General features: G+C 32.2%; 2 protein-coding genes across 2 annotated transcripts in view; both read right to left on the bottom strand.

Annotated features, from left to right (window-relative positions):
- Window positions 1-4,331, bottom strand: part of LOC106467671 (protein SAAL1-like) — a 17,293-nt gene extending 12,962 nt beyond the window's left edge. Inside the window, exons 1-3 of the mRNA XM_013928043.2 lie at window positions 4,248-4,331; window positions 2,753-2,812; window positions 1,155-1,270 (exon numbers count right to left, since the gene is read on the bottom strand). Coding sequence (XP_013783497.1) covers window positions 1,155-1,270; window positions 2,753-2,812; window positions 4,248-4,300 — 229 coding nt within the window. The 5' untranslated portion in view covers window positions 4,301-4,331. The remainder of the gene's footprint in view (window positions 1-1,154; window positions 1,271-2,752; window positions 2,813-4,247) is intronic.
- Window positions 4,332-7,066: 2,735 nt separating this feature from the next.
- The window catches only part of LOC106467669 (protein saal1-like), a 21,365-nt gene continuing 13,025 nt past the window's right edge, over window positions 7,067-15,406 (bottom strand). Inside the window, exons 3-5 of the mRNA XM_022395872.1 lie at window positions 15,078-15,205; window positions 12,129-12,290; window positions 7,067-7,186 (exon numbers count right to left, since the gene is read on the bottom strand). Coding sequence (XP_022251580.1) covers window positions 7,067-7,186; window positions 12,129-12,290; window positions 15,078-15,205 — 410 coding nt within the window. The remainder of the gene's footprint in view (window positions 7,187-12,128; window positions 12,291-15,077; window positions 15,206-15,406) is intronic.

Raw genomic sequence — 15,406 nt, 5'->3', positions numbered from 1 at the left:
GCGCATTCAATTGCGTCTGTAGCTTTTTTTTCCCCAAAACTTTGTCTTCAAAATAAGGGTGCGTCTTATACATCGAAAAATATGGTAAATAATTTATACACATAGTAATCACCATTTTTGACAACCAATTCAGTTTCAGCAAAATATTATTTTTGCAATGAAAATTATATTTTAATATATTGAATTGTCATTTAAAATTATGTTTTCAAAACAGAAGTTTTTTTTCCCCCTGGCATATTATTATTTTCTTATAGAAAATACTAACTTCAAATAACTTATCACTAGTTATTGTTTACAGTATGGGGCATTTCAATAAAGAAGAGCACTGTTTATGACCAATTATAGTAACTTTGAAATTTTTCCAATTTGTAACAAAAATTTTTTAAAAGTGTCATAACTCAAATGTATAGTTAGTAAATTATATAGTATTACTTTAATTTATAACTGCTAAATTACAAATTCTATATAGCAACCACTCGCACAGGCAACAAAGTAGAAATAGTCCAATATGTCCACTTCACATAAATCACTTTTCAAAAAATTTCTGTCTCTGTACTAGATAAATATACAAAATGTCTGTTGAGAGCCTGAGTGGTACTTGAAAATTTAGCATATTAGTTTAGGCCTAGTAAGGCTGAACAATGCTTGAAATTTAGCATATTAGTTTAGGCCTAGTAAGGCTGAACAATGCTTGAAAATTTAGCATATCAGTTAATTTTTGATAAGTGTGAACTGTATTTAAAGATGTACCATCACACTCTAAGCCTAGTTATGTTGAGTGACACTTAAAAATGACTAAACTATGAATGCATTGTTTACTCATATTACACACCATCCATATATTACTGAGAAGAAAAAAAAACATAACTAAAATACCCAGTAATTGTTTTCATAATTACTCAACAATGAGCACATGTTACAGTGCTTACTGAACTTTTATATGCACATTTCAGTGTTCAGCAATTTAAGACCCAAACCAGAGTAACATGAAATCATGAAGCATTACTAAATTATAAATAAAATAACTTCTTAAGTAGTGAATCTATACCCCTGAAATGATGTTAAACATGTAGTTATGATCTACATTCCCTAAATGTTGACTAAAATTATACATTTCTCAGTGTATTAAAGAAGAACAAAAAACTCGTACACACCATTCAGAGAATTTCCCAAGATAAACTGTAGAGTTCCTACAAAACTACCAATTTCTCTGAAAGAATTTAACCATGCTCTTCTTGCTTTCTTGTTGACAACACAAACATGCACTAACCTGAAAATAAAACAGTTTTTGTTACATACAAAAGAAGCATATATAAAACATTTCAGACCCTATACTAGACAACACCTGAGGCATGTGTGTATATTTTTTTCCTGTCAATAAAAAATATGTCTTAAATAAAGAGGAAAAAAAAACATTGAATAATAGTGATACCTGACTTTAATATGATATTATTTTCGCATCTTACGTTAGAAGTACTATCCAAATTTTTTAAAATCAAAGATATATATACTACATTTTTCAAGGTTAAAATAACAGAATAAATTTATGTGGCTGCAAGTATGTTAAACTGACATACACATCTAATCTTACCAAAATGTTTTGCTACTTCAAAGTACTGGGAAAATCTCCGATATTCACAGAGCTCTTTTGTTGTGTATCAACTCATTTGTATCAGCAAAGTTTTCTAAGGCTTAACAGTTTTGATCTTCAGATATTATGTATTAAAGAAAAATTCCAAACCTGATGCAAAAATTTGGTCTAGTATTTTCAAAAATGTCCTGAAATAACGGTACAAATCATCGACATTATTGAGTGTCTTTTTAGTTCTGTGTATCTTAAACCAGAAATTCACACAGAGAATTAAAAACAATATTGCCTTTATTAATAATCACTGACAAACTTACATTTTACAATAACAGCTTCTTCTTTGAATAAAAGTTTGATTACAAATATAAAATCAATGATATAAATCTTATTTTTTGACGATGATTTTATATGAAACCTATTTTACAGTTGTTATTTTCTTTACATTCAGGTGAATGTGACATTAATTATCAAACTTAATTATCACTGAATTACTGCGTATAAATTTTTCATTACAGTAGCAATACCGGTGTTGGAAAGCAAAATCAAAGATCACTCACATTTATAAGAACCTAATCTTAAAGATGCTAAGGTCCTCACCATTGTTCCTGTAATCAGCTGCTTCAATCATCTGACTATTGTATGTATGTAAAATACAAACACGAAACATGGCTGAAACTTGCTATAACAACTTATCTCTAACAACATTAAAATATCACAACAATATTAAAGAGGATTGAATACATGCAATATCAGAGACAGATTATGAGAAAAATTACACTAGTAGTCTTTATAAATAAATCATACTCACACTATACATATTTTTTTGAGTAAATGCAGGTGTAGACAATAAACCTACCAATAAATTTTTTCATCCATCTGTAAGATTGTTGTATCATCTAGATACAGGTCATATACAATGAAAATGGCACATCTGCAACCCCCCATAATTTAATGTTTCAGTAAAATTAAAATTTTACGAGGAATACAAATACAGAGATCTTACACCCCTATTCTGTTAATGCTATCATTTAGCTGTAATTTAATAAATATAAGTCAATGAAACTTGAATATCTTGTAATTGTATTAGCTACAACAAACTTTATTATTACCAAATGTAAAAACCAAGTAGACTTACAAAATATGAGTTGAAAGTGTTATACAAACCTTACCACTTGTACAAGAGTTGGTGAGTCAGAACTGTTCAAAAGAAGTAAGAGGACTTTCCTGTAAAACAAAGAACATCCAAACATTTTATAAATTACTCTGTAAACACTAACACAATATAATCCCAAAAACAGTGCTATGATTTCATTCAAATTATATATTATCATTAATGAGAAACTGTGTTAAGGGCAGCTTAGTAACATAACATTTACTATTATTCTTTCAGAGTTGAAGTCTGAAAATATATTTATCTGTTTGCAGATAGATTTAAATAGAAATAACATATCTTGTGGTGTTAAGAATTTTTAATAAGAAAAAAAATGTATATTTCTGATAAGTTTGTTAGTCAAAAAAATAGCAAACTACTATTGTCAGGTTTTATATGTATGGGTGGGGCAGATTCTTCATCATAGGTGTCTGTGACTTGTTGGTGCTACATTTCAACAATAAACAAACAGCACACAATCCACTTCTTTTAAAATAATATATATATATTACAACAAGTCAAATGTATATACAAACATTATTACACTGTTGGTTACCAAAGTTGTATCCAGAGTATTAAATAATTGTCTCTTTTCATCAAATTCCACACAAGTTGGTTCAGTTACTTTAGAACACAATTGACAAATTATTACTCTCTACTCCGTTATTACAATACAATCTGTGATAATTTCATTTTAGAAATCGCCACTATATGCCCTTTATGCCTAAACTCACAATAACGCAGTCTAGATCTATCTACCTAACTATAATGAACTTCATTATGGATGCATATCTATAGCCAAACAGAGGCCTAGAATGCTCCACACACACTACAATAGTCAATTAAAACAAGGATAAAAACTTAGAAGGTTCTGGTAACATGATGCAATAATATAACAATTGGCACTTCACAACAATTGAACTATACAACATATGATTCATATACAGTTATGTAAAAAAACCTGCGATAAAGTATCACTTCTAAAAACAACTAAATTTAACACTTTATAATTATCTAAACCATAACTCTCATATTAAATTTAAATTGAAACAGTCGTGTATATCTAACAACTATAACAAAAATGACTTGCCATTCACACAAGAATAAGCATTTACACAAATAAGCATTGTCTCACAATGCTACAACTAACCCACATAATAACAAAGTACATTCTAAAATGTAACATTTAGTGTGTGTGTGTGAAGATCCTACAGAAGTCATAAATATAAATTTCAACACTTACAAAAAGCTACAATAAAATGCATGGAAAAGCATACTTTTCAATTAATATAATTCAAAACAAAAAGAGAAAAACAAAGAAAACAATTATATTTTGAAATACTTAAATACATGAATACCTTTACTGAATGTATACATAAACTAAATATGTTCAATGGTATTATCGAATACTACTACAACACATTACAGTAATTAAAAAAAAACCTCAATTTAACAGTTTTTGACTCAAAGCAAAATTATGCTTTTAATTAAAAAAACAAAGAAACTCACACTAGTTCTTCATTTTTAGACACATCCTCACATATATCATCAAAAAACATCATGTTTCCTAGGATACCAACAGCTATTTCCTGAAAAATCAAAGTGTAATAATGAAAACATGTTAATTACATTTTAATAGCAGGGTAGGAGAGCGACCAAAATAAATACATTATATAACTATACTATAAGAATTCTGTTTTTTACAATTACTTAACTTCAGTACATAGTTTATATATTAACAATGCAATAAAACTATGTGGAGAGCTGCCCATCCTCAGAGCAATGAAACCTGGGTTCAAGCCTCAGTCACAGAAAGTTATTTTTCACCTATTTAGATTGTTACTATAAGCACTAGATGGTAAAAAAAAGGATACAACAAACATAAATAAAGTTGTTACTGAAAATGTAATTTGAGATCAAACTAAATGTAAATTTAGAAATATAATTCAATAATAATAATAGACAAAGTCACTCCAAGCATGAAATATTCAACTTTACCAGCTAGCTTAGCAAATACACAACCAATAAGTTTTATTAAATCTTTGGATGCCACATGGCTTAAATATATTCAATCAGAATTTATTACAATATATAAACATTACTGGAAACTTCTGTAACATAAAAAATGGACACATTTTTGTTAAACACATGCGAACAAACAGAAAAATATATTTTAACCATGTAACGGAAAGTAATGACATAAGAGTGATGGTGATTATTAAATGCTTTAAAGCAGCATTTCTTGTGAATATTCATCTGAACTTGTACTTAACTAAAAGTACCCATAAACTTTAAAGACAACTACCTGCATATAATTGATACTTGAAACCATCAGTACTTGATAAAACTCCATAATTACAGAATTGAGGAAAAACAAGACAATAGTGCATTTCACAAGTACTTTCTACAAGCTGCAGAGTGTTTTTTTTTATATACCAAATTTAGGTTTAAAACCAGTTAGGTTTTTGAAAATATTTTGGGCTTTCTGCACTATTTTGTAAAGCGGGAGCATTAATTAGTATAGGAAATAACAGGTCTGATAGGAATATTTATTTTGTGTAGTTCAGGAAGTCCATGCAATTGCCTTGTTTTTCGTCAATTCTAAAAGTACCTACATGTAAGACAACTACTGCTACTGACCACTGCATTTTAAATCCTTATAAAAGAGATTTTATCCTTACACTTACTAATGTGTGTAAAAGTGACCTCATCCACTTTTACACACATTTTTCTAAACTATTTATGTACCAAATTGCTCGCGTGTCTACGACTTTGTTGGTTACAAATAAAATAAGTCACACAAACAACATTTTAAACAAAAGTAGATCAACATTGCAACCAATCCCACTAGTTACCACTGAGGTCTCCTATGTATTATACAAAGAAAATAAATGATTTCACCCAATTTTTCAACTCTTTTTTTTTTACGCTGAGTGTTATAAGAGGCAAAACCATGCAATTACTCAATATGTGCACCCAAGTAGTAATGGATAATTTAAAAATAAGTTTGTAATTTGACGGTTAATGCATATTTAACCAACAAGCAAATGTAATGTAGAAAATATAGATTGAAGATTATGATAAACTGTTAGTGTTTTGAACGGTCTGCTTAGTTTCTTCAATTATTAACAACTTATGAATACACAATGCAGCTAGAACTACATAAATATACTGAATCAGACTGGATATTAATTAATCTTCATTAAATCTCAGAATACTAAATACATGCTTCATTATGCATTCAGAAACATAAATACTTGTGTTTATTATTGAATTACATGATAATCAAATTTCTCCACACATGAAAATGAGCTATCGATCTTTCCTCACTTTAATTTGCCATTTTTTAAGTTTCTGTACACGAATTAACATTGTTGTAAACTTGTAACCACTGTATAAAGTTTTTCAACAAATATTAAAAAAAATTGTTATATATGTATCTTGGAATCTTTTATGATTTTCAAGTTAGATAACGATGAGTGTTTCCTATTATAGCCATGACTGTTTAGATTTTGGAGACCCATACTGCTACCTTTATTACAGGTTTTATATATGTACATAATCTGTTTTTGTTTAGGATGTTGCACATTTTCTTCATGAGTTTAAGGCAAGCGATATTTTCCTGGGTGTGATAGAGAAGACAAAGGCACCAAGATTAGCAGTAAGTTTGAAGTCTCAAGTCTTGTTTTTTGTGATGAATTTAGAACCTTAAATTTTAATTTAGATAATGCTTAAAAGTTTTGTGTACAGATTGTTTCTTTGAAATTAAGCACAAAGCTACACAATGGGCTATTTGTGCTCTGCCAACCACGGGTATTGAAACCCGGTTTCTAGCATTGTAAGTCCGCATACATACTACTGTGCCACTGGGGGGGCTTTGGGTATCAGTCCTGATAATCTAGTTACAGGGGGGGGAAGGGGGCCTTGCTTAAACACGTTATGTTTTATTTACTAGTGCAGTATAAGGTATTTCATTATAGATATGTATATACATATTGAAATCCAAGGCCCAGTACACAATACAAATATAAAGTAAATATGGCATATATTACATATATATATGTGTGTATGTGTGTGTAAAAATGATATTTACTTAACATAGAGAAATGTCCTAGATATATCATAATATTTTTAATATGTCATCATTTTGCATATGTGTGTGTGTTCCAATATATGTATTTACACCAAATTTTTTTCCATATTGACTAACATTTAGGTACTTGAAATTTTACCCTGTAGATCACATTATATCTGTATATTCTAGAATCTTCCAGGATATTTTAAATAATTCTGGAAGGTTTTATATTATTCTGGAATCTTTAAAAATTCTATACAATGGTTACAAGTTCACAGCACAACTTGGGTATAAACTGATGGAATGAACAGCAGTGTAATGCTTCAGAAACAGCCACCTGAGTGAGCCCATGCTTCCCAGAAGCATACAAACACTGCAATTAAAAAACAAGATTCTGTTTATCTTTTTGAGTAATAATCACATTGTGACTCATTTGAGAGTCATATATGATACACAGAATTTTTAGTTGCTAAAACTTTCTACTTCACTCTCTTTCAATAATACCAGAAGAATATGCTTTACACATTATCAACTTGGATAATTAGATAAATAAGGATATCCATAAATGACCTAAAACAGGGAAAGGGTTAAGGCTTAATAAAGATATTTTGCTGATTTTTTTATCTTCTTTGTCTATAATTTCAACATTTTTAACGCCCGAAAATCATATATGAGCATCACATGTGATACTCATATGAAGCTCTCTTCTAATCTGACACATTGAACCAAAGTAACCAGTTCTTTACTGCCACATTCATGAGCATCAGCTATATATAAATGTAGCTGTGAGCATCATATGACACTCAGACACTCTAGCATCGTCCTGTGCATCACATGTGACACTCAGACACTTTAGCATCATCCTGTGCATCACATATGACACTCAGACACTTTAGCATCGTCCTGTGCATCACATGTGACACTCAGACACTTTAGCATCGTCCTGTGCATCACATATGACACTCAGACACTTTAGCATATCCTGTGCATCACATATGACACTCAGACACTTTAGCAGTGTCCTGTGCATCACATATGACACTCAAGACACTTTAGCATTGTCCTGTGCATCACGTGACACTCAGACACATTAGCATCATCCTGTGAACCACACGTGATGCACAGGACGGTGAAAGGGTTAAGTAACCTCCAGTCATGTGACTTCTTTGTTTCATATTACATATATATTCCTGTATCTAGGTAAACTATTTGTATCTGAATCTTCTCCAAACATTGTATGTTAGCTACTATCTAACAGTTTTCTTTGTTACCCATCTCTAAACTGTATAAGCTTACCTTATCTAAAGTTACCTAATGTCTTCTCATTGAATAATATTTCTGTAGCTTTTAAACATATATAATTTCACACACAAATACTTTCACAATTGATAAACAAAAAAAAATCCTTAAAAAAACTACAAAAAAGCAACAACTCTTAAACCTACATATTTACTCTACTATGACGTGATAGCCTAATTCTTGCTCTACCAAATCATAGTTAAATTTCTTTATAGTTAATTTCAAACCTGTATTTCATTACTAAATGACCAAACTACTCGATGTGGTACCATAACAAGATTTCAACCAAGGTCTGTACAAAAACTAAGAGAAACATTTGAATATCAGGAAATGGATGATATATTCCCAAGGGATGATGTTTTACTAGCAGTAATAAAGTTATCCTTTGGGATTGGCAGAAATATTCTAAAAAACTACATTATTTACAGGTAAAACCTCTTTGCAGTTGTGCAAAAATTAGAATATTGACTTTTTTTCTCAAGAATTACACTAAATAAGTGTCAGAAAAAGGCATAATATTGATTCTGAAATATTTTTGAGTTAAAATTGTTGAATTATAGTTAGAATTAATAAAGAAAATTGACCTTTAAATTTGGGTCTCAAAAAAAAAAATTTAAAAGTGGCAAAAAAAAAGGAAAGCCAGAAATATTGAAAACTTCAGGTATAACAATTTAATTTTTTTTAAATTCTAAAACTACTGTACATGATAACGTATCACATACACAAATTATGCAACTGTATCTTTTAATGTTTAGAAACAATCACAGATTTATTCACTTATCAGTCAACCGTAGCAACAATACTGCATACAGTATCAATGGGATACCAAGTCCATTTCACTTTACCATATAGTAACCTAAATTAATTTATGTATGTGAATAATATTATGACATTTCATCAAATTCATTATTTGATATTATATAGCTGTCCCAAGCTGTATTAGTGAGCTTGGAATAGGCTAAACTGTAGTCTGCAATAAGGATAGGGCCAATCAAAGAATGTATTAGGCCTATACATCACAGATTCTCTTTTCAATTTCACCTCTGATGAAAAAGAAAAGAAATCTTTAACATATAAATATAGTACTTTGTACACTTTTTGAGATTTATCATTCCAGACAATTCAGTATTGTTTTATATGTTCATAAGTGTATTTACAACAATACTGGTGCATTAAGTGTTGTATCTATAACTAGGCAGTTAATCAAGCGCTTTGTAGGCAACATAAGCCATTTTATTTATATGGAAAACAAGTATGTAGCCAAAGTAAAAAACCTGATAGTTTTGGAAACTCTTCAAATATCCTAAACTTACAATTATTAAGCAACATAAAAATTAGAATAACATCAATTAATTTGTGAAATAAAATTTTTAATAGTTATAGCCTTATCTTACAAAGTTTGAAAACCATAATGGAATGAATAAGAATAAAACCAGAAAGTATATTCAGATAATACAGTATTATTGTGTTAATAGAACAACGCTTAACACCTCCGTACTAGACACAGTAATGTTTTATTTTCACGATTATAGTGTGACACCAGTTAATTTTTTAAAGTTAGCCGCGTAACACTGTAACCAAATTTGCAGTATTTTTTACACAAAAGAAGATAGCCTTCCATTATATTATTATTTTGGATTAATCAATGTCGACCATATACTGATGATACACTCCTAAAGTAACCAAAATAAGTAAATCAAAGTTAAGATAACATTAATATATTCCATTATTATACTTTTACCTTACAAAGGTTGAAACCCAATATGGAATAATCAATAAGAAAACCCAACAAGAAAACTTGGGGGGGGGGGCTAATTTCCTCCTTGTTACTGAATTCCTATGTTTTTTATATATATGCATCTGGGTCTTTTTTTTAAGATGCTGAGATTGATTTTGACATTGTATTGCATTGTATTTTTTGGGAGATTTTATAAACATTTTCAGCATACGTATCGTAGAATTCTTTGTTAACGTGACCTCTCATTAATACGTTTACATTTTACAATAAAGAACGAAAAAAAAACTGTGAAAAAAAAGTGCATTTTGAGCAATCAATAAATCAAACTCACTGCATTTTATCTTCACTAGTCACGTGATGACAGCCAAACTTTTGTTATCACTCTTCAGCGCTTCCTTCGTACAGTGAAAGTAATTGTAATTAAACTTGAGTTTGTTCATGTAACTAGTTAACGACTTAAACAGTTATATATTGTTATGGTGTAAAACGCCTTTTTTCTTTTATATATAAATTGTGTTCTGATCATTAGTTCGTCCCAGCTGGCCTGAGATCCCTGCATCGGGTGAAATGTGTCATCAGCAATGGATATGGTGAACATAGTGTGGTTGAAATACTATTATTATACACTCTTCTAATTCTTGAAAATCCCTAATGGACTAGATATAGAATGCAGTGTTACATATTGTTCATTTGTTGGACAACTATTAGACCACGTCTAATAAATTCTCACAAACACAGTGAAAGGAACAACTTACTCAGCAATTAATGTTTTTTCAAGTGAATGATGAATATTAACTTGCTGTAACTTTTTTATTCAAGCAGAAGGAGGGAATAGGTGATAAAGTTCGTCTTCTTCTTATTCAACCTGAAACTGAGGAGAAAGAATTTTGGCCCAATAGATGGGAATAAAAGGTTACACACACCCTATTCCTACTATGGCTGACGGTGTTGTGTGTGGGAAGATGTTACACACACCCTATTCCTACTATGGCTGACGGTGTTGTGTGTGTGGGAAGATGTTACACACACCCTATTCCTACTATGGCTGACGGTGTTGTGTGTGGGAAGATGTTACACACACCCTATTCCTACTATGGCTGAACATCTTCCCACACACAACACCGTCATATAATAAATCAGGATAAAAATATAAAGCTTTTGAAACAAAAGCCAAAAAAAAAAAAAGATTTCGTTAACAAATGCAAGTGTCATTAAATTGTACTCAGACAAGAAATTTAAAAAATTCAATGCAATGCAAAAAAGAAGAATGAAGTTATCACGAGTAAAAGTACTTAGGGGTAGTTACTGCACATGGAAGCTGCGTTGCCCTCCAATTGGTGGAAAGCTATTATCACATGATGACATCATCAAGCACCGTTGTGGTTCATGTTACACACACAAATTTATGTGGGAGTCAGCTCAAGGCTTGTGGCATGCAAATATCAAAGGCAGATGCGCAAGAGAAATAGCATTTGTGTGTGTGAAGAAGGCGAGTTATCATCTTGGAATTCATATTTTAGTATACATGAACAAAATGCCTGTTTTCACAACCTTCTTTTCAAAAGTTATTACATATACAGTCATATCACCTGCATTTTTTCCTTATTTTGGAAATCTACTATGAGAAAAAAAATATTTCTCGTAACAATTCTACTTTCCACACCATGGAAAATCAATTCTGTAACAAGTATAAGTCCTAAACAATACTAACTTTGATGAAAACAAATCTCTAAAGTCTAAACACCTTGTCTATACATGAAAATTTACCATGGCAATGTTTAATTGACATTCATATTATTGTATTAGCTTAGTGATAATCAGTTATTGGCTGAGACCATAACTGCATTGCTGTAGACTCCAGCTATGCTAATTTCATAAAACCTGAAGAAAAAAAAAGCTTCTTTGGTAATTAATAGACTAATCAAATAAAAACACTGGCATTAAATATTTCTTTTTGATACTGTATGGTAGTATAAGGACATCTAACTGTTTATTAATTTCTGAGAAAAATGGAGTGGAATGGTCTGGACTCCCTTGACCCCTCCCCTACTTCAACCCCATTACAAGTTAGTAACATACCATTATATAAAAAATAGTAACATTACACTTTATTTAACACTTAAGTAGCCCAAGAGTAATCATTATTATCTATTCAAACCATCAATCATTCTTCAATGTGTACTACAGTCATTAAAGATCAGTAGTTATTAAGTGGGTTTAAGCATGTTACTCTACAGATGCGTAAATGTTTGAAACAGAAGTTCTCATCTTTACTCACATTATTTGCTGACATATCCCATAAGGTGCAGAGCTCTTCTTCAAGTTCTTTATTTAGCTCAAGAACTTCTGCCTTATCTCCTTCTTCTTCACCAGAATTATCTGTCTCATTTTGTTCTTTCTCACCACTTGGTTCTGGCTTTTCATCCTCTTTTTCCACAGCCTGAAGAACAGTCAGAGTGCTTTATATCTAGCTCAATAAAAACCTCACTACGTTACACTGCAGTTTAATATTACTTTCAAAATTACTATACATAATAATTCTAAATAGCTCAAGTTTTTTCTGAAATAATGAAAATGAATTTGGTAAGCTTATAAGCATGTTCTATGAACATACATGGGAGACTGTACCAGGTATACAATGCACCCAGTGAGTAAATAGGTGTCGCATACATGGGCAGAAAGTGGAAGGAGCAAAACCAAAAAGGAGAGACAATGAGTTGGGTCGGAATCCAAATCATTATTCTTCAGCTTTACAGGATCAACAGAATCCATAGTGACTAATGAACCAGATACAGGGCTTTAAGTAATCATTCGTAACTATTTTCTAATAATCAAAACATCACATCCCATAGAAGAAAGACTGTAAAAGAACCATCTATGGACAGAAATGTGAGGAAAGCTAAAATGAAAGTGCTCCAAGGTGTAGAGTGGCTAGGGCATGATGGACCGTACACAACTGGTCAATTCCAGTCCCAAACCAAGTGGTATAAGGAATAGAACCTCCAACTCATGGTAGGAGGAGGTCCCACACTGTCTTCACCTCAAGCTGAGTAGAACGGAAGGATATACTGTGCAAATCGATCTATGGAACAGACTCATATGCGCAAATACACAACCAACCACACATTTGGGAACCAAACATCTGAATGATGATACGAAGAGATGTTCCTATGTGGCAGGACGCATCGTACTCAAACTCAATCAGACTGGCACCCACTGCGCAACATCAGCCTCAGGGAGTGAAGAACCGTCACCCCGATCAACATCACCGGGTTCCACAGCACAAAAGTGGATCACATTGAGAAATATATAGCAACCTCACCTTCCGGATAGAACTGTACAGAAGCTGGGTGCAACATCAACCTTCTATACACACCACACAGAGGTGGGATACATGACTGGGATCACATGCCATCTACACCAGCAGAACACTGCCCTAATCTCTAATGAATGGAAGCAAACACTGGAAAGTGGCAAGAACTCCCACACTCCACAGCTTTACCCAGGTAAGTTCATGGGTTAGTACGATCCACAATGGGCATATTAATAAAGCAAATGTATCACAAAGAAAAACCTAATAGCCATCTTGTGGAACACTCCATCTCAACAATGTACGTTATTGGCCATGGGTTTAGCCGTACAGTACAGATTTGAGGTATAGGAAGCATACCTGGACAGGCAATGCTCACCATTGAGCAGGATCTAAGTCCCAAATGGGGCATGCCCCTGAAAGGAAAAATATATATAAAAAAGATAAGTTACCCAGTTACAACTGTATTGAGGTTTGAAGTGTGGCAACAGGCAGAAGATGGTACCCTGACGAGGAAGAAACAACTACCCAATAAAGATAGTGAGAGATGAGCGTATGAGGAGTAGGCCAAATGTCTGACTGAAGAGTTTCCTCCATTAAAGAATGGAGGTGAGACTCCAGGAAAAAAGGGAGGGTGCCCAATCTTAAGCAAAGACACCTGAAACAGAATTTGGGAAGAAAAAGACGGGGACGAATAGAACAATAGAGGCAGTTAAGAATCCCAAATCATAAGGGTAGAAGAAGAGAAGTCATGTACAGATGAACATTGCCAGGTAATGGAAAGGTGGAAATAGGAACCACTAAAGGAGGCCATACAATGGAGCAACACAAAGCACATACTAGACATAGTAGCCTATCTGGAGCAGACCTGGAATAAAATGGGAAATGGATGGAAGAGAAAATGGCAAGAATAAAGAATGACTCTCATGGGCTGCCAAAATTTTGAACAGGAAAAACTGATCTGGAATAACCTTACAACAAGGAGGTCAACAAATCTGGAAGGAACATAAATGAAACCGACTGGTACATTTTTAACTGAAAAAAGCCACTGCCAGGATCTGAGGATTATGAACCTTAAACCAAAAAAAAGAAGTGACTTGGTGTTGGAGTAAAGTGGCAAAAGCATCCAGATGAGGAGTACCCCCACTGATTGCATAGCCACCTGAAAACCTGAAGGTTGAAAAACCACTCCATGAGATAAATCTGGTTGGGACTTGCAAAAAGATCCACCACAAGGTGAAAAGCATCTGGAACATAACACACAAGGAGATTTATTTGAAGCGTATGGGCCCAATAAAGGAGGTCCAAGATTTGACCACAAATAGAACAGGAGCAGGTGCTCCCATAGTGATTAAAATAGACCACAACAGTGGAATTTTCAGAAATGGAGCATAATGTGTTGGTACTTTACCAGTAGAAGAAAATGAACCAAAGCACACTATATCACCACAATCTCCAAGATGTTGAAATGGTAAAATATTACAATCTGAGACCATTGCCCAGAATTCTCTTGCTGATGGGCAACACTCCCCAACCTTGAAGAGAAGCATCTGTGATTCAATGCAAATCCAGACGAGGTGGAGGAAGCGGTACTCCCTTCATTGTGCTGCCCTTGTTCAACCACCAATGCAGATAGTTGGTAAGGGAAGGAGGAAAGGTAATTGGGGATTTTAATTGCCTATTAATTAAAGTAATCATTTTAATTATTTCTTCAATTTAACTTGTTCAAACAAGAAATTAATATTTATAATTATTTATTGCTATTGAGTGTTGAAATTTCTCCGACATAGAAATGATGGAATAATGTTTTTATTTCTAATTATACATATATATATATATATTTATATATATATATATAAACACCCACATACATACCAGAGGAAATGTGTGTAAATTAGAATGATCAAAACTCTTTACCTGAATAACATGTATTAAACACTGAAAGACCCAGTGCTTGCTAAACACTGATTCCCCAATCTTATCTGGAACAAGATCGTCACTGCTCTCAAGAAGTTCCTTAGGTGGTGATGGATTTCGATCACTTTCTGATAAATAACAAACAAAACTAGACATCACAACTATCTTCCTTAACAGGCTGAAAACACTTCAAAGGATTTCAAACAGTACTAAAAGCAATATATTGAATTCATATAAAACAATATACATATCACAGTTGTAAATTCTGTGAATCTTAATATAGAAAAAAACTTTAATAGATTTAATAAACAAAAAAAAGTATTTAAAAA

Source organism: Limulus polyphemus, unplaced genomic scaffold (genome assembly GCF_000517525.1).
Source record: "Limulus polyphemus unplaced genomic scaffold, Limulus_polyphemus-2.1.2 Scaffold2700, whole genome shotgun sequence".
In the NCBI taxonomy this organism is placed as follows: Eukaryota; Metazoa; Arthropoda; class Merostomata; order Xiphosura; family Limulidae; genus Limulus; species Limulus polyphemus.
This window is presented reverse-complemented; position numbering and strand designations above follow the sequence as displayed.